The sequence below is a fragment of the Megascapheus bottae genome, chromosome 15 (genome assembly GCF_031878675.1).
Source record: "Megascapheus bottae isolate mThoBot1 chromosome 15, mThoBot2.hap1, whole genome shotgun sequence".
Lineage (NCBI taxonomy): Eukaryota > Metazoa > Chordata > Mammalia > Rodentia > Geomyidae > Megascapheus > Megascapheus bottae.
The window spans coordinates 28,407,410-28,425,881 of NC_143523.1; the positions used below are offsets into that span (position 1 = coordinate 28,407,410).

Consider the following 18,472-nt stretch of genomic DNA (forward strand, 5'->3'; position numbering starts at 1 on the left):
CAGTTTAAGCTAGCATTCTATGACGTGAGCCACACCCCTCAGTAAAAACTACCTGGTATTACATAAAATTTGTTTAAACTTGTGAATGTGATATTTATTGAAGTCGGAAACAAATCTTTCTTTCAATACTCAGTGTTCCCTATTTTCAAAAGTAGGTATTTCTTGGCTTTTTAAAGCAAGGCACACCTTCATTATAACAGTACAAATTCATTAAACAATGTCAAAAGAAAAACTCCAAGGTTGAGCTGGGGGTATGGCCTAGTGAAGAGAGCTTGCCAAGCATACACAAAGACACAGGTTCGATTCCGAAGTACCACATACATAGAAAATGCCAGAAGTGGTGTTGGTGAGAAGGCCCAAGGACAGTGCTCAGGCACTGAGCTCAAGCCCCAGGACTGGCAAGAAAAAACAAAAACAAAAACAACAAAACAAACTCCAAGGCTAACAGAAACATTCAATCTTATCTTACTTTTACAGTTTCCACATCTCCAGCCTTTGCAGCTTCCAGCAATTGTCGGTCTGCCTCTGAATTACCTAATGGGATACCCTCTAAAAAAAAGAGAGAGAAAGAGAAGAAAAGTTATAATTAACTTCTATTTAGAAAATAGGACCAAGCTTCAAGGGAGGTATCCTTCTAAAGAGTACAGTTTACTAGATTATATAGGAAATCTCAAAGTAGTAAGGAAAATTATTAAAGTTCCTAACAATTTTCTGAAACATACTGCATATAAATATAAGTGTAGTTACAAAATGTGAGCTGAGTGATACAAAAGAAAATAAAATAGATGACTGAGGTTGGTATGCCCTATAATCAAGCCATGAAATGCTGGCAAAAAGTATTAAATTAGGAGAATAATTTTGACATTAACTAGTTACTGAACTTGAATAAATCACTTTCATTTCCTGAGCTTCAATTTTTTTTTTCTTTCCTTTTTTTTTGCCAGTCCTGGGCCTTGAACTCAGGGCCTGAATACTGTCCTTGGGCTTTTTTCAAGGGTAGCGCTCTACCACTTGAGCCACACAGCACCACTTCCAGCCTTTTTATGTATGTGGTACAGAGAAATCAAACCAGGGTCTTTGTACATGCTAGGCAAGCGCTCTACCATTAGGCCATGATCCCAGCCATTATTATTATTATTTATTATTATTATTATTTTAACAGTTCTATAGAGTTGGAACTGGAAGCTAGGCGCAGGTGGTTCATGCCAGTAATCCTAGCTACTCAGGAGGCTGAGATCTGAGGATCGTGGATCAAAGCTAGCCCCCACACAAAAAGTTCATGAAACTTTTTTTTTTTTTTTTTTAACCAGTCCTGGGCTTGAGCTCAGGGTCTGAGCACTGTCCTTGGACTTTCTCAAGGCTAGAGCTCTACCACTTGAGCCTCAGCACCACTTCCAGCTTTTTTCTATGTATGTGGTGCCGAGGAATTGAACCGGGGTCTTCATGCATGCTAGGCAAGCACTTTAACCACTAGGCCAAACTCCTGGCCCTCATGAAACTCTTATATCCAATTAACTGCCAGAAGTGGCGCAGTGGCTCAAGGAGTAGAGCACTAGCCTTGAGCAAAAGAACTCAGAGCCAGGGCCTGGGCCCAGTTCAAGCCCTACAACTGACCCTCCCCCCAAGAAAAAAAAGAGTTTGAACTGGAGGCATGGTTCAAGTGGTAGAGTACATTCTGTAAGTGGAAAAAGCCTAACAGTAGTGCAAGGTACTGAGTTCAAAGCCTAGTATAGGCACAGAACAAAAACAAAAACTAAGCAAAACTTAAGAGAATAGTTAGGTAAATACTTCTGTATTTTAGAAATATTTCCTAGGGTATCACTTCAAAACCAGAAACTAAAATTGAAAACTCACTTAAAAGATATTAGGTAATGGGGCTGGGAGTTTGACCTAGTGGTAGAGTGTTTGCCTAGAATGTACTATAATGGGTGATTTTACCCAGCAACAGAAAAAGAGGAAATGGCCAGGTACAGTGGCTCATGCCTGTAATCTTAGCTACTCAGGAGGCTGAGATCTGAGGATGGCTATTCAAAGCCAGCCCGAGTACTAAAGAACATGAGACTCTTCCCCCATCACATACTTTTTTAAAATTTTTTGGTTGGTCATGGGGCTTGAACTCTGGGCGTGGTCACTGTCTTGAGCTCTTCAGCTCAAGGCTACCCACCTACCCCTTAAGCCACAACACCACTTCTGGTTTTCTAGTGATTAATTGGAGATAAGAGTCTCATAGACTTTAGTGCCCAGGCTAGCTTTAAACTGTGATCCTCAGATCTCAGTCTCCTGAGTATCTAAGACTATAGGCGTGAGCCTTTAAGCCCAGTGGTTATTTCCAATTAACCACTAGAAAATGGGAAGTGGGGCCACGGCTTTAGGGGCAGGGTGGTAGCCTTGAGCTGAAGAGCTCAGGGACAGCACCCAGACCCAGAGTTCAAGTCCCATGACCCCACCCACAAAAAAAAAAAAAAAGGAAAGAAAAAGAAGAAACGGGGAGCTACACAGACCATATTTCTAATTTGGACTAAAAAGTTTTTTTATTGTTGTTTTTTGTTTTGACTAATGCATGTTAATCTAAGGAAAATATTAAGGATTATAATATCTAGTGCTGACAAGGAAAACACAACATTAGTGTTAGTGGGAATGAAAATAGTACCTATTTCTAGAAGATATTATATACCTTTAAAATTCTAAATTATTCTAAGAAATGAGTTGGAAAGGTAAGTAAAGCTATATAATACAATTTAACATAAAACTGTCAAGACTATAAATTCTATCATTGGGGATCTGAGCAGGATAAGTACTCTTAATCTCTAATCAAATGTAGTATTTGGGAAAGTAAAAGTAAACCTGAAAATAGATTTGTAGTTAAATCAGTTTTGGCACATCCTAGGAGGCTATACCTATCTGCCTTCATCTAGTTAAAGCAGGGCATTGCGAATTGCGGTTCTCAGAAAACAGGCATAAGATCATCAAGAATGATTGTTAAAATGAGAAAGTAAAGGCTTGATTATCTGAGTTTTCTTCTCTTTCTTTTTTTTTTTTTTTGGCCAGTCCCAGGGTTTGGACTCAGAGCTTAAGACTGTCCTTGGGCTTTCCTCAAGGCTAGAGTTCTACCTCTTGAGCTATAGCATCACTTTTGGCTTTTTCTGTGTATGTGGTATAGAGGAACTGAACCCAGGGCTTCATGCATGCTAGGCAAGCACTCTACCACCAGGCCATGCTCTTCCCTCCTGAGTTTCCTTTTCTTTTTCTTTTTGTCAGTCCTGGCTTGAACTCAGGGCTTGAGCACTGTCCTTGGGCTTTCTCAAGGCTAGAGCTCTACCACTTGAGCCACAGCACCATTTCTGGCTTTTTCTGTTCATGTGGCACCGAGGAATCAAAATTGGGTCTTTGTGCATGCTAGGCAAGCATTCTACCATTAGGCCAAACTCCTGGCCCCTATTATTTGAATTTTGAGATCTGTGTTCAATCTATGTTAAGTGTGTAGATGTTTAAGTATTTTAAAATAGTGAATACAACACTCAATAAAATGTTTTAGTAGCTTCACATGCCTAAAATATGTAGGATCTAAAAGGAATGAAGCATACCTAGTAGTTATATTACTAGGACCGCTATATTAAAAAACTTACATACCTTTGTCAGTTGTTGGGCTTGAACTTAGGGTTCAGAGTTCGATTCCCCAGTACCACATAAATAGAAAAGGCCACAAGTGGCGCTGCTTGGCTCAAGTGATAGAGTTCTAGCCTTGAGCAAAAAAAGCTCATGCTGAGTTCATATCCCACAACTGGCAAAGAAAAGGAAAGAAAGAAAGAAAGAAAGAAAGGAAGGAAGGAAGGAAGGAAGGAAGAAAGGAAGGAGGGAAGGAAGGAAGGAAGGGAGAGAGAGAGAGAAAGAAAGGAAGGAAGAAAGAGGGGGAGGGAAGGAGAGAGGAAAGGAACTTCTTTTATAGAAAACTGAGAGCCATCTATTTAGAGAAACTGGATTAAAATGCTACTTGAACAAAATCATATGAATTAATGACTTTTGAGTATTAAGTATAATGAAGTGATTAGAGTAAGAAAAAAAATTTTCTTTTCCTTATCCAATCTTACAACACAGTACATATATAAAAGGATGATGATATAAGCACTTAATACCTTGAAGGAGTTGCTGCACATTTTCATTTCCCATCTGCAAGGCAGTAAAGCCCTGAAGGGATATAATGTTAGGATCACATCCATAGCTCAGGAGTAGACGACAAGTTTGTAGATGTCCGCAATGTGCAGCTCTGTGCAGGGACGTCTGACCAAGATTATCCAATGCATTAACCTTAACAATGCAGAAAAAGTTGAAGTTAGTCTGTAGTGCAGTTTTAAACTGGATACTACCAGTGTTACAACACAAGCAACTTGAAGGAAAATTCCTTTTAGATACTCCTATCTGTAGTTCTGCTTAAGTGTCCCAAACCAAATAAAACAAAAACATCTGCTAACATTATTGTAGGTTTAGTACCAATGCGTTTCAATCTCTTACCATTTTTGTTTTTGGTTGGTTGTGTGTCTTGGGCTCAGGGCTTAGGAAGTGTCCTCGAACTTTCATTCAAGGCTAGTGCCCTGCTCTACCACTTTGAGCCACAGCTCCACCACTCTGAGCCACAGCTCCACTTCCAGTTTTTAAGTGATTATTTGGAGATACGAGTCTTCAGGATTTCCAGCCTGGGCTGACTCTGAACCATACAGATCTCTGAGATCTCCAGATTTCAGCTCCTTGAGGAGCTAGGATTACAGCTATAAGCCACCAGCAGCATCAGGCTGGAAAACTCCAATTTTGACTGAAAAATTTTGAGACATCAAGTAATAGATGCTAAGTCAATGAATTTTACATGCTCTCCGGGAGATGTGGAGATTAACAACAGCTAGGAGCAAAACTAGATATTAATTAGCATTAAAATGCCCATGTCTTTTTCCTGTTTTTTGTGGTTCTATGGATCAAACCCAGGAGTTCAAGCTAAGCAAATTTGCTACACCATTAAGGCACAGCCCCTACCCTAAAAATTTTTATTTACTGTCTATCTCATTATCATGTAAAGTATAATCTGTATAAATGTAAGAGAACATCCACACAGTGGAATACTTCTCAGCAATTTAATGGAACAATTGTTGATATGTGAATGAATTTCTGATTTATGTTGAGTGGAAAAATCATTACATAAGAGTATATGATTCCATGTTTAACATGGCCTCAACAGGAAAATCTAATTTATGTCAGAAAGTAAAAATGGCTATTTTGTCAAGAGGTGAAGATTATCTGGGATGGGGTGTTAATATTATCTTTATTGGTGGGTAGGGGGATCTTCTGAGCTCTGACCACTGAACAATAATAACAAGCCCATTTTCTTCACCTCAACAGTTTTGGCTACACAGATGTATACATTTGTCAGAATTCATTTAAGATTTATACCTTTTCAAGGTACAAAATATAAATACGTATGTATCTAAACAGAACCAAAGAACATGTTAAGTTCTTACTGATGTGCATTTGGAAGTATCTAGTGATAAATCAATAATTGCAATTTACCTTGCTATATAGAAAAAACAAGATATCGATGGATATGTAATAAAACAAGATAATAAAATGTTAGTGACAAAATGTTATTATTTTTTTTTTTTTGCCGGTTGTGGGGCTTGAACTCTGGGCCTGAGCGTTGTCCCTGAGCTCTTCAGCTCAAGGCTATCACTCTACCACTTGAGCCACAGTGCTACTTTCCTGGTAGCTAACTGGAGATGAGAGTATCACAGACTTTAGTGCAGGAGCTGGCTTTAAACTGTGATCTTCAGATGTTAGCCTCCTGAGTAGCGAGGGTTACAGGCATGAGCCACCAGTGCCCAGGTTTTAAATTCTTTAAATTTTGAGATTCTTCACAAGGAAAAAATACTCGTACAACTCTATTTCATCTTCAACTCTGCCTCCTGACCTTAGATATAATTCAAAACATAACTGAGGAAATTAAGTTCTTCAGTAATCAACCCAAGTATCCATAATGTTTTTAGATATTGGCTGATTAATATTCATGAAATCAGAAAATAGCAACACCTCAATGAACATGAGAACTAGACTACGAAGTGCTACTCTCTATTCTTTGAGAATCTGAAAGGCTTATTTTAAATGTTGGGGGAAATTGAACTATTTACATACTCCAACTCACTTCAGTGTGAGAAATATCACTTTAAAACTGTATTTGGATACCACGGTATTATGAATAGGGTGACCAACTTGTCTAGTTTTCCCAGGACTTTCTAAGTTTTAGCAGTTAAAGTCATGTTTTTTGGGGAATCTCCATGTCCTGGGTAGAACTGAGTGCTTGGTCGCATGACTGTTTTGAGTTTCACAAATCAAATTTAGATTAAGTATGTATGGCTATATTCTTCAAGTAACATACCTCATATATGAAAAAAATGCAGTCAATGAAGGTACAGAACAGAAACAAATGAGATATGCCAAGCAGTCAAGCAGAAATAAACTTTATTTTATTGAAAAATTTACAATAGGAAAGATTAAGATTTGCCCACTATTAAGAACTCCCCCAAATCAAAGTGAAAATCAGGACAGTGAAAGGTAACAGAAAAAGAAACTGGAAAATTCTAAGCAGTTCTTTGAGTAGAAACCCAAGGAAGGGCAGATAATAGGTGTGGGTGGCTCACTCCTGTAATCCTAGCTACTCAGGAGGCTGAGATCTGAGGATCACTGGTTTGAAGCCAGACCAAGTAAAGTAGAAAAAAAGTTTGTGAGACTCTAACTACAATTAACCAGCAAAAAGTCAGAAGTAGAGGTATGGCTCAGAAAGTAGAGTAGTAGCCTTGAGCAAGAAAGCGAAGGAAGACAATGTGAGGCCCTGAGTAAAATCCCTAGTACCAATAGAACAAAAATTATCTCCCCCCACCCCCCCAAAAAAAAGAAAAAAGAAAAAATTTGGTTAGGAAAGAATTCCAAGGGCTATTTAAGGGAAATAAGGCCTCTGCTTTTTTGGTCTCCCTTTATCCTGAGTAGCTCCATTCTTTTATTATAGTACATTTTCAGTAAAGGTTTTGTTTGAAAAAGGCAATGATCTGAAGTAAAAAACTGAAAAATGAAGCAGGGTGCAGTGGCTCACACCTGTAATCCTACTCAGGAGGCTGAGATCTGAAGATCATGGTTCAAAGCCAGCCCAGGCACTAAAGACAGTGAGATTCTTATCTCCAATTAAACACTAGAAGATGGGAAATGGGCTGTGGCTCCAGGGGTAGGGTGGTAGCCTTGAGGAGAAGAGTTCAGAAACAGCACCCAGGCCCAGAGTTCAAACCCCATGACCCACAAACAAAATAAAAACAAAACAACAAAACAACAAAACTGAAAAATGCTGATATAACTATCATCTTATTATCTCTGCTTTGTGAATTTTAAGTGTTTTTTTCAAGTTTCTGAATAAGAAATAATTTCAAGCCTTAATGGAAGTAGTTATTCAGTGAATAAAATGTTTTGTACACAAATGCTAATGGACATTAATTAAGATAGGTAGATATTCTGTTCTTAGTCAAAGTATTTCTTTCTTTCTATTCAAGTTCTTTGGTTTTCTTGCAGAATCAACAGATTATTTCTTTTTATTTCTTTCTCTGTGTGTGTGTGTGGGGGGGGGGTCATGGGGCTTGAACTGGGACTGGGTGTTGTCCCTGAGCTCAGGCTACCACCGTACCCTTGAGTCAAGCCCCACTTCTCATCTTGTAGAGGTTAATTGGAGATGAAAGTGCCCAGGCTGGGTTTGAACCTTGATCCTCAGATCTCAGCTTCTTCAGTAGCAAGGATTACAGGTGTGGACTGGCTTTGAACCTTGATCCTCAGATCTGCGCCTCCTGAGTAGCTAGGATTACAGGCGTAAGCCACTGCACTTGGCACAAAGATTATTTCTGTGGCAAGTAAGTTATCATGGTAACCAAAAAATAGAAGATGAAGGTGAGAAACGACAATTAGAAAAAGATGGGTCATTATATATCTCTTGCTGGGATATGGCGTATGTACTGTTAGAAGTCCTTAAGCACTAAGTACTGGTAGCCAATATCTGTAATCCTTGCTACTCAAGAAAGCCGAGACCTGAAGGATCATAGACAGGCAGCAAAGTCTGCAAGACTCCATCTCTAATTATTCAAAAAAATGCCGGACTAGAGGTATGGCTCAAGTTATATTGTGTAAGCTGACCTGAATCTAGCCCTAGGAACATAAACACATGCACTTGCACATGCACATGCACGCACACTAAGAAAGTGAGAGTACTTAAGGATGAGTTTGGCCAATGGCATATAGTTAAAAGGAATGGAAAAGAATATAAATAATATGTAAATCTTGTAGCAAAAAAAGTATAGAAAAAGTTACCTGTGGGATTGTTCTTAAGTGTAGATTAAGAGGGGAAAAAAACTAAGAAAGTTTTAAAAAAGTCATCTGCTAAATGAAAAATAATATACTGAGTTACCAAAGATTACCAAAAATGAAATATACCTTTGCTTCATGTTTGACCACTACTTCAACAACATCATTGTGCGCTTTTTCAGATGCCACGTGCAGAGGAGTCAAGAATCTTAAAAGAGAAAAAATCAGCTGGACAATGAGTATATTTTCTAAAAACCAAAATATCAGTAATATTTAAATATGCAAAGTATACTTACTCTTTAGTCTTTTCATTGATGTTTGCTCCTTTTCTTAACAACAATTCACATATTTGCTTTCTTTTAGGATACGGAGATGCAGCAGCACAATGCTAAATAATTTAAATTGCAGCATTAATCAGATGATTTATAACTGATTTTATTTAAAAATACTCATGTTTCTTGGTGTTGGAGACATGGCTCAAGTGGTAGAGTGCCAGCTAACGGGCAAAGTGTCAGATACTAAGCTCAAGTCATAATACTGGACCGAAAAACCCTAAGGAACTTGTGTTTCCAATCAAGAATAATCAAGTAGGAACAGGGTGAGGTGGCTCACATCTGTAATCCTAGCTACTCAGGAGGCTGAGATCTGAGGATCAAGGTTCAAAGCCAGCCTAGGCACAAAAGGACCTGAGATACTTATCTCCAATTAACCTCTAGAAAATGAAGTGGGGCCTGACTCAAGGGTAGGGTGGTAGCCTTGAACTGAAGAGCTCAGGGACAGTACCCAGGCCCAGTTCAAGCCCCATAAATCACAAACAAACAAAAAAAGAATAATCAAGTAAAGGCCTAGAATTTGGTTTCCATCCTCAGATCAAGAATGGAAGGAGGGAGCAGGAGTTTTTGGTTTAGTGGTAGAGTGCTTGCCTAGTATGCACGAAGACCTGGGTTTGATTCCTCTGCACTACATACACAGAAAAGCCAGAAGTGGTGCTGTGGCTCAAGTGGCACAACACTAGCCTTGAGAAAGCCAAAGAACAGTGCCCAGGCCCCAAGTTCAAGCCCTGGGATTGGCAAAAAAATAAATAAATAAAAAAAATAAAAAAATCAAGTAATTCAACTTCTTTATTTTTTTTTACCTTTCTGCTCTTAGAAGACTTTTCATGTACATCACTGATTCTGAAAATCCTACAATTATGACATTATATCATTTATTGGACATTCTGGTCAAACTTTTGTTCTTTATTGTTGAAAATGCTGCTACTGTTGTGATGGAAAACTTAATGTGACAAATCAACTTTTATTGTTCTCATATTGCATGGTGACTGTGCTTTGTTTAGAAAGTTCTTTCAGTTTTGAGGATCAAACAAAGGGCTTTCATGCATGCTAGCAAGTGTCTACCATTGAGCTTATATCAACCTAGGCTGGGGTTGCTTTACATGACGAATATTCACTTGGCTTATATCTGTAATTATGGCTATTTAACAGGCTGAGATCTGAGAATACTGGTTCAGCCACCTTGGTCAGGAAAGTCTTTGACACTCTTATTTCCAATTAACCATTAATAAGGTGGAAGTAAAGTTGTGGCTCAAGTGGTGGACTTCTAGACTTGAACACAAAAGCTCAGCAGCAGTGCCCAGTCCCTAATTTCAAGCCCCCACAACACACACACACACACACACGCACGCACGCACACACACACACACACACACACACACACACACACACACACACACTCATCTGTTCTGAATTCTTTCTGCTTAGCAGTACTTATAAAACCATTGTTAAACCAACTAGTTGTGGCAGCAAAATAAGAATCTTGGATTTATCTGTTTGGAACAGTGTTAGAAAATAATTATTCTTGGTTGGAGGATACAGAATCTATGAGTATCAAAGAAAAGATGCTAGATGCCAATTGCTCATACCTGTAATCTTAGTTACTCAAGAGGCTAAAATTTAAGGATTACATTTGAAGACAGCCCAGGAAAGATAGTCCATGAGACACTTATTTCCAATGAATCATTCAGAAAAGCTGCTTTGTTTTTTTGGGAAGTGGAGCTGAGATGCAAATAGTAGAGCACTAGCTTTGACCAAAAAACTCAGGGACAGGGGCCGGGAGTTTGGCCTAGTGGTAGAGTGTTTGCCTAGCATGCACGAAGACCCGGGTTCGATTCCTTGGTACCCCACATACATAGCAAAAAGCTGGAAGTGGTGCTCAGGCTCAAGTGGTAGAGTGCTGGGCTTGAGAAAGTCCAAGGACAGTGCTCAAGCCCTGAGCTCAAGCCCAGGACTGGCAAAAAAAAAAAAAAAAAAAACAAACCTCAGGGACAATACTTAGGCCCTGATTTCAAGTCCCAAGACCAGAAACAATACCCACCCACCACCAAGAAAAACCCCTCCCAACTACATATATATATATATATATATATAATAAAACATATGTATATATATATATATATAATAAAATTTAAGTCTGAAACATTACCAATGCTGTTTCATGAGTTTGAGGATGTTTGAAATTGACCATTTCCAAAGAGAGGTGTTTTTTAATTCGTGTAACATCAGCTTCCCGGGCAGCTTGCAGCAATGAGTGTCCTTTAAATTCATCTAAATGAAGAAGCATTTAAATCTGTATGAGAATTAATGCAATTTCCATAATAATTCCTTTCCTGGAATTAGGATCTAAACAACTTCCCAAAATAGCTAGACTGAAGCTATACAGGTATTTTCTAAATATAATTCTTTTTTTTGGGGGGGGTACGGGGCTTGAACTGTGGGCCTGGGCGCTGTCCCTGAGCTCTTCAGTTCAAGGCTAGTGCCCTGGATCCACAGCCCCATTTCCCACTTTCTAGTGACTAATTGGAAATAAAGAGTCTTACAGTCTTTGCTGCCTCGGCTGGCTTTGATCCAAGATCCTCAGATCTCAGCCTTCTGAGTAGCTAGGATTACAGGCATGACCACCCCATCTGGCTAAATATAATTCTGAAAGACCCAGGGATTATTATCATTTTTTGGTCAGTACTGGGGCTTGACTCAGGGCCAGGGCCCTGTCCTTGGACACTTCTGCTTGTTTTTTTTTTTTTGCTCAAGGCCAGTGTTCTGCCACTTGAACCACAGCGCCACTTCTGGCTTTTTCTGTGCATGTGGTACTGATGAATCGAATCTAGGGCTTTGTGATACTAGGCGAGCACTCTACCACTATGCAACACTCCCAGCCCCCAAGGATTATATTTATATGATAGAAATCTTACAAATAAAAATTTTAATTTAATAGCTGATTAACTAGAAAGTCATATAAAAGATAAAACAAAACCCTAAAGTATGCCATAATACATATAAAAAAAGAGCATAATTTGATTTCAAAGAATGACTAGGTTGTCTTTTGACAACACCTAGAGTAAATACTAGCTTCCAAATTATTAAATATTAGATAATAATAGCCACTCATAGTTAAAGAAAATACTCTTTAAATATTTTCCCAAATAAACAGGAATTCAGCTTAGAGACACATCAATTTCTATACTCACATGACAATCTTTCTTTTAACTGTGGTGTGGGAGCCAAGTCTATAGCACTTTTATTGTGACAATTCAGCAGTGTTGGATCTGCACCATAACTTAGGAGAAGAGAACACACTTCAACCCTGTTCTTAGAAGCTGCTTCGTGAAGAGGGGTAAACTGCCACAAGTCCATTGCATTTACACAAGCACCATGCTAGGGAGGAAAGTGTATTTTAATGTAAATTTTTTATTTTGTTTTTTTCCAGTCTTGGGCTTGAGCTCAGGGCCTGAGCACTGCCCTTGGACTTTCTCAAGGCTAGAGCTCTACCACTTGAGTCTCAGCACCACTTTCTGGCTTTTTCCAATGTATGTGGTACCAAGGAATTGAACCTGGGTCTTCGTGCATGTTAGGCAAGCACTTTAACCAGTAGGCCAAACTCCCAGCCCCTTAATGTTAATTTTTATGACAATTTATAACCGCAATTTAGCACTGTGTAATTTACTATCAGCATCATTTACAAAGATTATGTTTCTCAGAAAAAACAAAAAACCCACATTTTTCCTGTTTACTGTTAACCTGCTAACAAGGATCTGTTCGAAATCTTTTTTTTTTTTAGGGGGCCGGGGGAAGGTCAGTTCTGGAGCTTGAACTCAAGGCCTGGGCACCATCCTTGAGCTTACTCAAGGCTAATACTCTACCAATGGAACCACAGTACCAGTTCTGGCTCTTTCTGTGTATGTGGCACTGAGGAATAGAATCCAGAGCTTCATGCATGCCAGGAAAGCACTCTATCACTAAACCATACTCTTGGCCTCCCTGTTTTAAATCTTAAAGTTAACAATGAAGTTTTAGAGTTAACCTGCATCTTCATCAAAACATTTTTTCCCTTTCTGGATGTATAAATACAAATACAGAGAAATGAACAGCTCTTTGTGTAATTAAGTGACTTTTGACAGATGTACATATCCATGATATCATCATCCACATCAAGAGTTAGACTCTTGGGCCAGGAGCATGGTAGAGTAGTTCTCTAGCATGCACAAATCCTTGGATTGATTCTTTAGTACCACCTATACAGAAAAAGCCGGAAGTGGTACTATGGCTCAAGTGGTAGAGTGTTAGACTTGAGAAAAAAAAATATCAAGGACAGTGCCCAGGCCCTGAGTTTAAGCCCCAACACTGTCAAAAGAAAAAAAAAAAAAGATTTAGATTCTTCCATTACTACAGAATTCTTCCTTGTGCTCCTTTACAAGCAATTTCTGGCCCAATTCTGACTTTTAGCACTATAGCAACATGCTCTCTAATTTTAAAAAAAAGGGTGTGTGTGCGTGTGTGTGAAAGCACAGCTATCTATATGTACTAAGACAATCAAATCTGATGTTTCACTACTACTCCAAATGTTTTTTTATAATTAAAGAATTTATTAACATTGAGTTTTACATCATATTTCAAATGACATGTTTAACAACTAAGTATTCAGGAAGGGAATCTCTATATACAATCACTGGCAGTTAGATTTTAGAACGTAATTAAAATTAGGATGAGGGTTTGTATATCACAAATACATATTAATCTATGTAATAAAACGTTATGCCTATGGAGTCATACATTTTTATGTCTATGTAGTTATGTTTATACTACCAATACCATGTCCATAACATTGGGTATGCAAATATTGAGTCCTCGCTCTTGTACTGTTTGGATCTAATAGCCACAGATTAAGGATACCATGTACCTTTTGTTCCTTTGGTATTGACTTGTCTCACTCTACACGATTTGCTCTAGAGTCATCCACTTCCCTGTAAATGCCATTATTTTATTGTTGAATTCCATTGTGTGTGTGTGTGTGTGTGTGTGTGTGTGTGTGTATATATATATACACACACCCCACATTTTTTATATCCATTCATCTGCAGTAGGGCATCTGGATTGTTTCCATCATTTGGCTATTATGAATAGTGCAGAGATGAACACAGCTGAGCAGGTGTCCTTATCATATCCTAGGTTATGATGTTCAGGATAGATGCCTAGGAATGGTATGGCGAGATCATAGGGAAGGTCTATTTTCAGTTCTTTAAGAAACCCCCACACTGCTTTCCAGAGTGGCTGAACTTGCTTACAATCCCACCAGCAGTGCAGTAGGGTTCCTTTTTCTCCACAACCCCGCCAGCATCTGTCATTGTCTGAGTTCAAAATCTTGGCCACCAAATGTTGTTTTAAAAGAAGCAAAAGTATCACTGCTACAAATGCATGATACCACAGGTACATTGCCAATTAGAAAGCGCTTGTACAGTACATTACAAACTACCTATTATTATAATGTTGTTTCTATAGGAAAAATGTATTATTACATGATGGCATATGCCCAAAAGGAAATATAAAGGCTCCCAAAACAAATATTTTCCTTCTTTTCCCTTGTCAATTGCTAAAAGTAAGACAAAAAACTGAGGGCCTAGAGAACTGGATTCAGGGCAAGATAAATCATAAGAAGGTGGAGGCAGGCATACATGAGCACACACATTCATATGTAGAGAAATTGGAATGAGTAATCTTGGATGGGTCAATCTTACAGAAATAACAGGTAGCTTAATACATGATTCAGTAAAAGTTGCTGGCTGGGAGTCGGGCGTAGTGGTAAGAGTGCTTGCCTACTATGCACAAAAACCCAGGTTTGATTCCTTGGTACCACATTCATAGGAAAAGCTGGAAGTGGTGCTGTGGCTCATACAGTAGAGCACCAGCTTTGAAAAAGCACAAGGACAGAGCTCAGGCCACGAGTTTAAGCTGAGGGACTGGTAAAAAATAATAAAAAAAAGTTGCTTCCTCACCTTTATAAAGTATAGAATCAATTTGCTATTCACATGACAGTTGTGTTATTTTATATTTAAAATTATACAGTAATCTCAAAAATTTGAAGGCTGCCAGATCAATCCCATATATTTTATGATTATAAATATTCCTCTGTCTACCAAGCACTCAGAACAGAAATGAACCATGTATTTTTAAGAACTTTGTATAACTATAGTGGCTCATATCTGTAATCCTAGTTACTCATGAGGCTGAAAGCTGAGGACTGTAGTTCAAAGCTAGCCTGGGCACAAAAATCCGTGAGACTTATCTCCAATTAACTGCCAGAAAACTGGAAGTGGATCTGTGGCTCAAGTGGTACAGCACCAGCCTTGAGCTGAAGAGCTCAAGGGACAGTGCCCAGGCCCAGAACTTAAGTCCCATGACTGACTAAAAAGGAAAGAATCAGAGGGCCAGGAGTTTGGCCTAGTGGTAGAGTGGTTGCCTAGCGTGCAGGAAGACCCAGGTTCGATTCCTTGGTACCACATACATAGAAAAAAGCCGGAAATGGTGTTGAGGCTCAAATGGTAGAGCTCTAGCCTTGAGAAAGTCCAAGGATAGTGTTCAGGCCCTGAGCTCAAGCCCAGGACTGGCAAAAAAAAAAAAAAAAAAAAGGTCTCACAGAAAGGTAAAAGAGAACTAACCTTGACCAGAAGTTCAGTTACTTCGTAATGACCGTAAGAACAGGCATTGTGCAATGGTACCAGGTCGCTACAAAAGAGAAGGGGGATAACTGTGTAATAAGTGATTACAGATTCTCTAGCCCTAGGGAAATTACAAATTAAAATTTATTTAATTTGAATTAATTCTGCTTTAAAGGTCAGATGATTTGGTGATCTCCTAATAAAAAATTGGTAACATCCATAGGGAACTTAAGTCCAATAGGGTTGTAAGTTAAAATAGTCCAAATATTCTAATTCCCAAGTTTCTTCAAAACCATCTTCCTCCCATCCTGCTACTGCCATTGAGTTAATTTGGTCTTTATTGCTCTGTATTACTGAAATAGTCTCCAAACTATAGCTAAAAATTTCTAAGCTGTCAATTACTCCTTTTTCAATATTCCTATAGTTTTTCCTTGCTTTTTGGAGACAATTCTAAGGCCAGTTCTGAGTTTGAGCTCAGGGCCTGAGCAATGTCCTTGGGTTTTCTCAAGGCTAGAGCTTTACCACTTGAGCCACAGCACCTCTTCTGTTTTTTTTTTTTTTCTATGTATGTGGTACTGAGGAATGGAACCCTGGTCTTTGTGCATGCTAGGCAAGCACTCTACCACTAGGCCAAACTCCTGGACCATTCTAAGGTTTATTTGGAGATAAGATCTTTCTGTAGAGCCTAGGCTGGCCTGGAACTTCCTCCAGGGTCCTCCCACTGAGTAGAATGCTGAGATGACAGATATCATTTTGTCTGGCATGGTTCTACCTTCTTCACATGTACACTGCAGACTCATGAGAGTGTTTTCTTTTTCTGGCTTTGCCCTTCAATAATAATATGCTGCTGGGGCTGGGAGTTTGGCCTAGTGCTTGCCTAGCATGCACGAAGAGTGGGGTTCAATTCCTCGGTACTACATACATAGAAAAAAACCGGAAGTGGTGCTGAGGCTCAAGTTGTGGAGCTCTACCTCTAGCCTTGAGAAAATCCAAGAACAGTGATCAGGTCCTAAGCTCAAGCCCAGGACTAGCCACCCCCCTCCAAAAAAAGTATGCTGAACTCAGTTCTATGTATATCTCTACACATTCTGAACACTATAGATCTCTCTCCATCTTCTGATCTTTTATATATTCTTTTCTTACACAGCTCCAACATTAGCATTATTCCTTGAAAAAAAAAATTTTTTTTTCCTGTGCTGGTTTTGGAGTTTAAACTCATGGCCTGTGCTCTATCATTTGAGCCACAGCTCCATTTTCAGGGCTTTTTTTGTTTTGGTTGTGGGACTTGAACTCTGGGCCTGGATGTTGTCCCTAAACTCTTCAGCTCAAGGCTAGTGCCCTACCCTTTGATCCATAGCATTACTTATGGTTTTCAGTGATTAATTGTAGATAAGAATCTCATGGAGTTTTTAGTTCCTGGGCTGGCTGTGAAGCATGATCCTCAGATCTCAGCCTCTTGAGTAGGTAGGATTACTGGTGTGAGCCACTGTGCCTGGCTTTTTAAAAAAATGGTTAATTGGAGATGAGTCTCTTAGACTTCCCTTCCCCTGCTGACTTGGAACTACAATCCTCAGATCTCCAGTAGTTAGAATTATAGGCATGTGTCACCCACAATAACTTACAAACATTTTTGAACTACTGTAACTGCTACATACCTCAACTGTAACATAATTCCTTTATGATTACAGCAGAAGAACTTCCAACTTAACAAGGTACAGTGAAACCTTATAATCCTGCTTTCTGTCTTTAAGCTTCTCCTTGAGCATCACTCATGAAAATTGCCATAGCCATTACCATAACAGCTTCTAGTAATTGATGGCCACTGTGATTTCTTTTCTGGAAAGGTTAATGGCTTTCTACCTTATCATGTTTAATAGAAGACTCTTTACTTGCCTGGGCACCAATTTCATTCCCATTTTACTTGAGTTCCATCATGAAAGTATAACTGCTCTTTCCAAAACAATTTTCTCTCTTGTACTTCAGTATGTATACTGGTTCTAACTCATTTAGCTTCAGAATTTGAAATACAATTTCCTTTTTATTCCTTTCTCTCACATTACATCAGACTAAAAAAATTTTATGCTTACATCTATCAGATATTGAAGCTCTAGGTTCAATTCCTAGTACCAACCACCCCCAAACAAATAACAACAAAACAAGTACATAAAATCCAAAACAAAACACTAACATTGTAAAACTGACAAAAGAATCTATAGTATAACTTAGTTGAACATAATCATTAATATCATCATGAAAACTGCTTTGTTCTATCTAGGTCTTCATTTTTTTCTCTCATTACTATTACAGATCATCACTACATCTAAATTTCATACTCTTTTTTGCTTCTAGCCTCCTTTCTCCAATTTACCTTACATACTATTCCAGAATGCATGTTCTTAACATCCTCTTCGAAACATTATTATCCTTCTTTGTGATTACAAAATGCTTAGGGTTGTAGAATGAAGTATGAATATCTAAAACCTGGTTTTCATGTATTTCTCCAAACCTAATTTTGTTTCCCATGTGAATTACCTGCTTCTTCAAGCTAGTCTAGTCACCTTTTTTTTTTGTTGTTCTTTTAATTTTTTTTTTTTTGGGGGGGGTCATATGGCTTGAATTCGGCCTGGGCATTGTCCCTGAGCTCTTCAGCTCAAGGCTATCACCCTACCCATGAGCCAAGCCTCACTTCCCGTTTTCTAAAGGTTAACTGGAGTTAAGAGTCTCAGGTCCTTTTGTGCCCAGGCTGGCTTTGAACCTTGATCCTCAGATCTTAGTCTATTGAGTAGCTAGGATTATAGGCGACAGCTACCTCAGATGGCTCTAGTCACTATTTCTTAAATGGGTTATACTATCTCCTTCTCTTGCAATGTGATGTTTCCCCAACTCTTTGCTTTTCTCAAATGAGACTACATCAAGTACCCAAAACCATTATTCTGAGACTTCCCAGCCATTTTCTACCCATTACTGACAGTAACCTCCCAAAAACTCTTTTTTTTTTTTTTTTTTTTGGTTGGTTGTGGGACTGGGCCTGGGTGTTGTCCCTGAGCTCTCAGCTCAAGGCTACCACCCTAGCCCTTGAGCCATTCTGGTGGTTAACTAGAGATAAGATTC

General features: G+C 38.8%; 1 protein-coding gene across 2 annotated transcripts in view; it reads right to left on the bottom strand.

Moving 5' to 3' along the window:
• The window catches only part of Tnks2 (tankyrase 2), a 70,148-nt gene that overhangs the window by 33,718 nt on the left and 17,958 nt on the right, over positions 1-18,472 (bottom strand). For both annotated transcript variants that reach the window (XM_090346274.1, XM_090346272.1), the window contains exons 7-13: positions 15,362-15,428; positions 11,897-12,083; positions 10,855-10,976; positions 8,670-8,761; positions 8,503-8,581; positions 4,134-4,305; positions 470-549 (exon numbers count right to left, since the gene is read on the bottom strand). In XM_090346274.1, the coding sequence (XP_090202400.1) occupies positions 470-549; positions 4,134-4,305; positions 8,503-8,581; positions 8,670-8,761; positions 10,855-10,976; positions 11,897-12,083; positions 15,362-15,428 (799 nt within the window). The remainder of the gene's footprint in view (positions 1-469; positions 550-4,133; positions 4,306-8,502; positions 8,582-8,669; positions 8,762-10,854; positions 10,977-11,896; positions 12,084-15,361; positions 15,429-18,472) is intronic.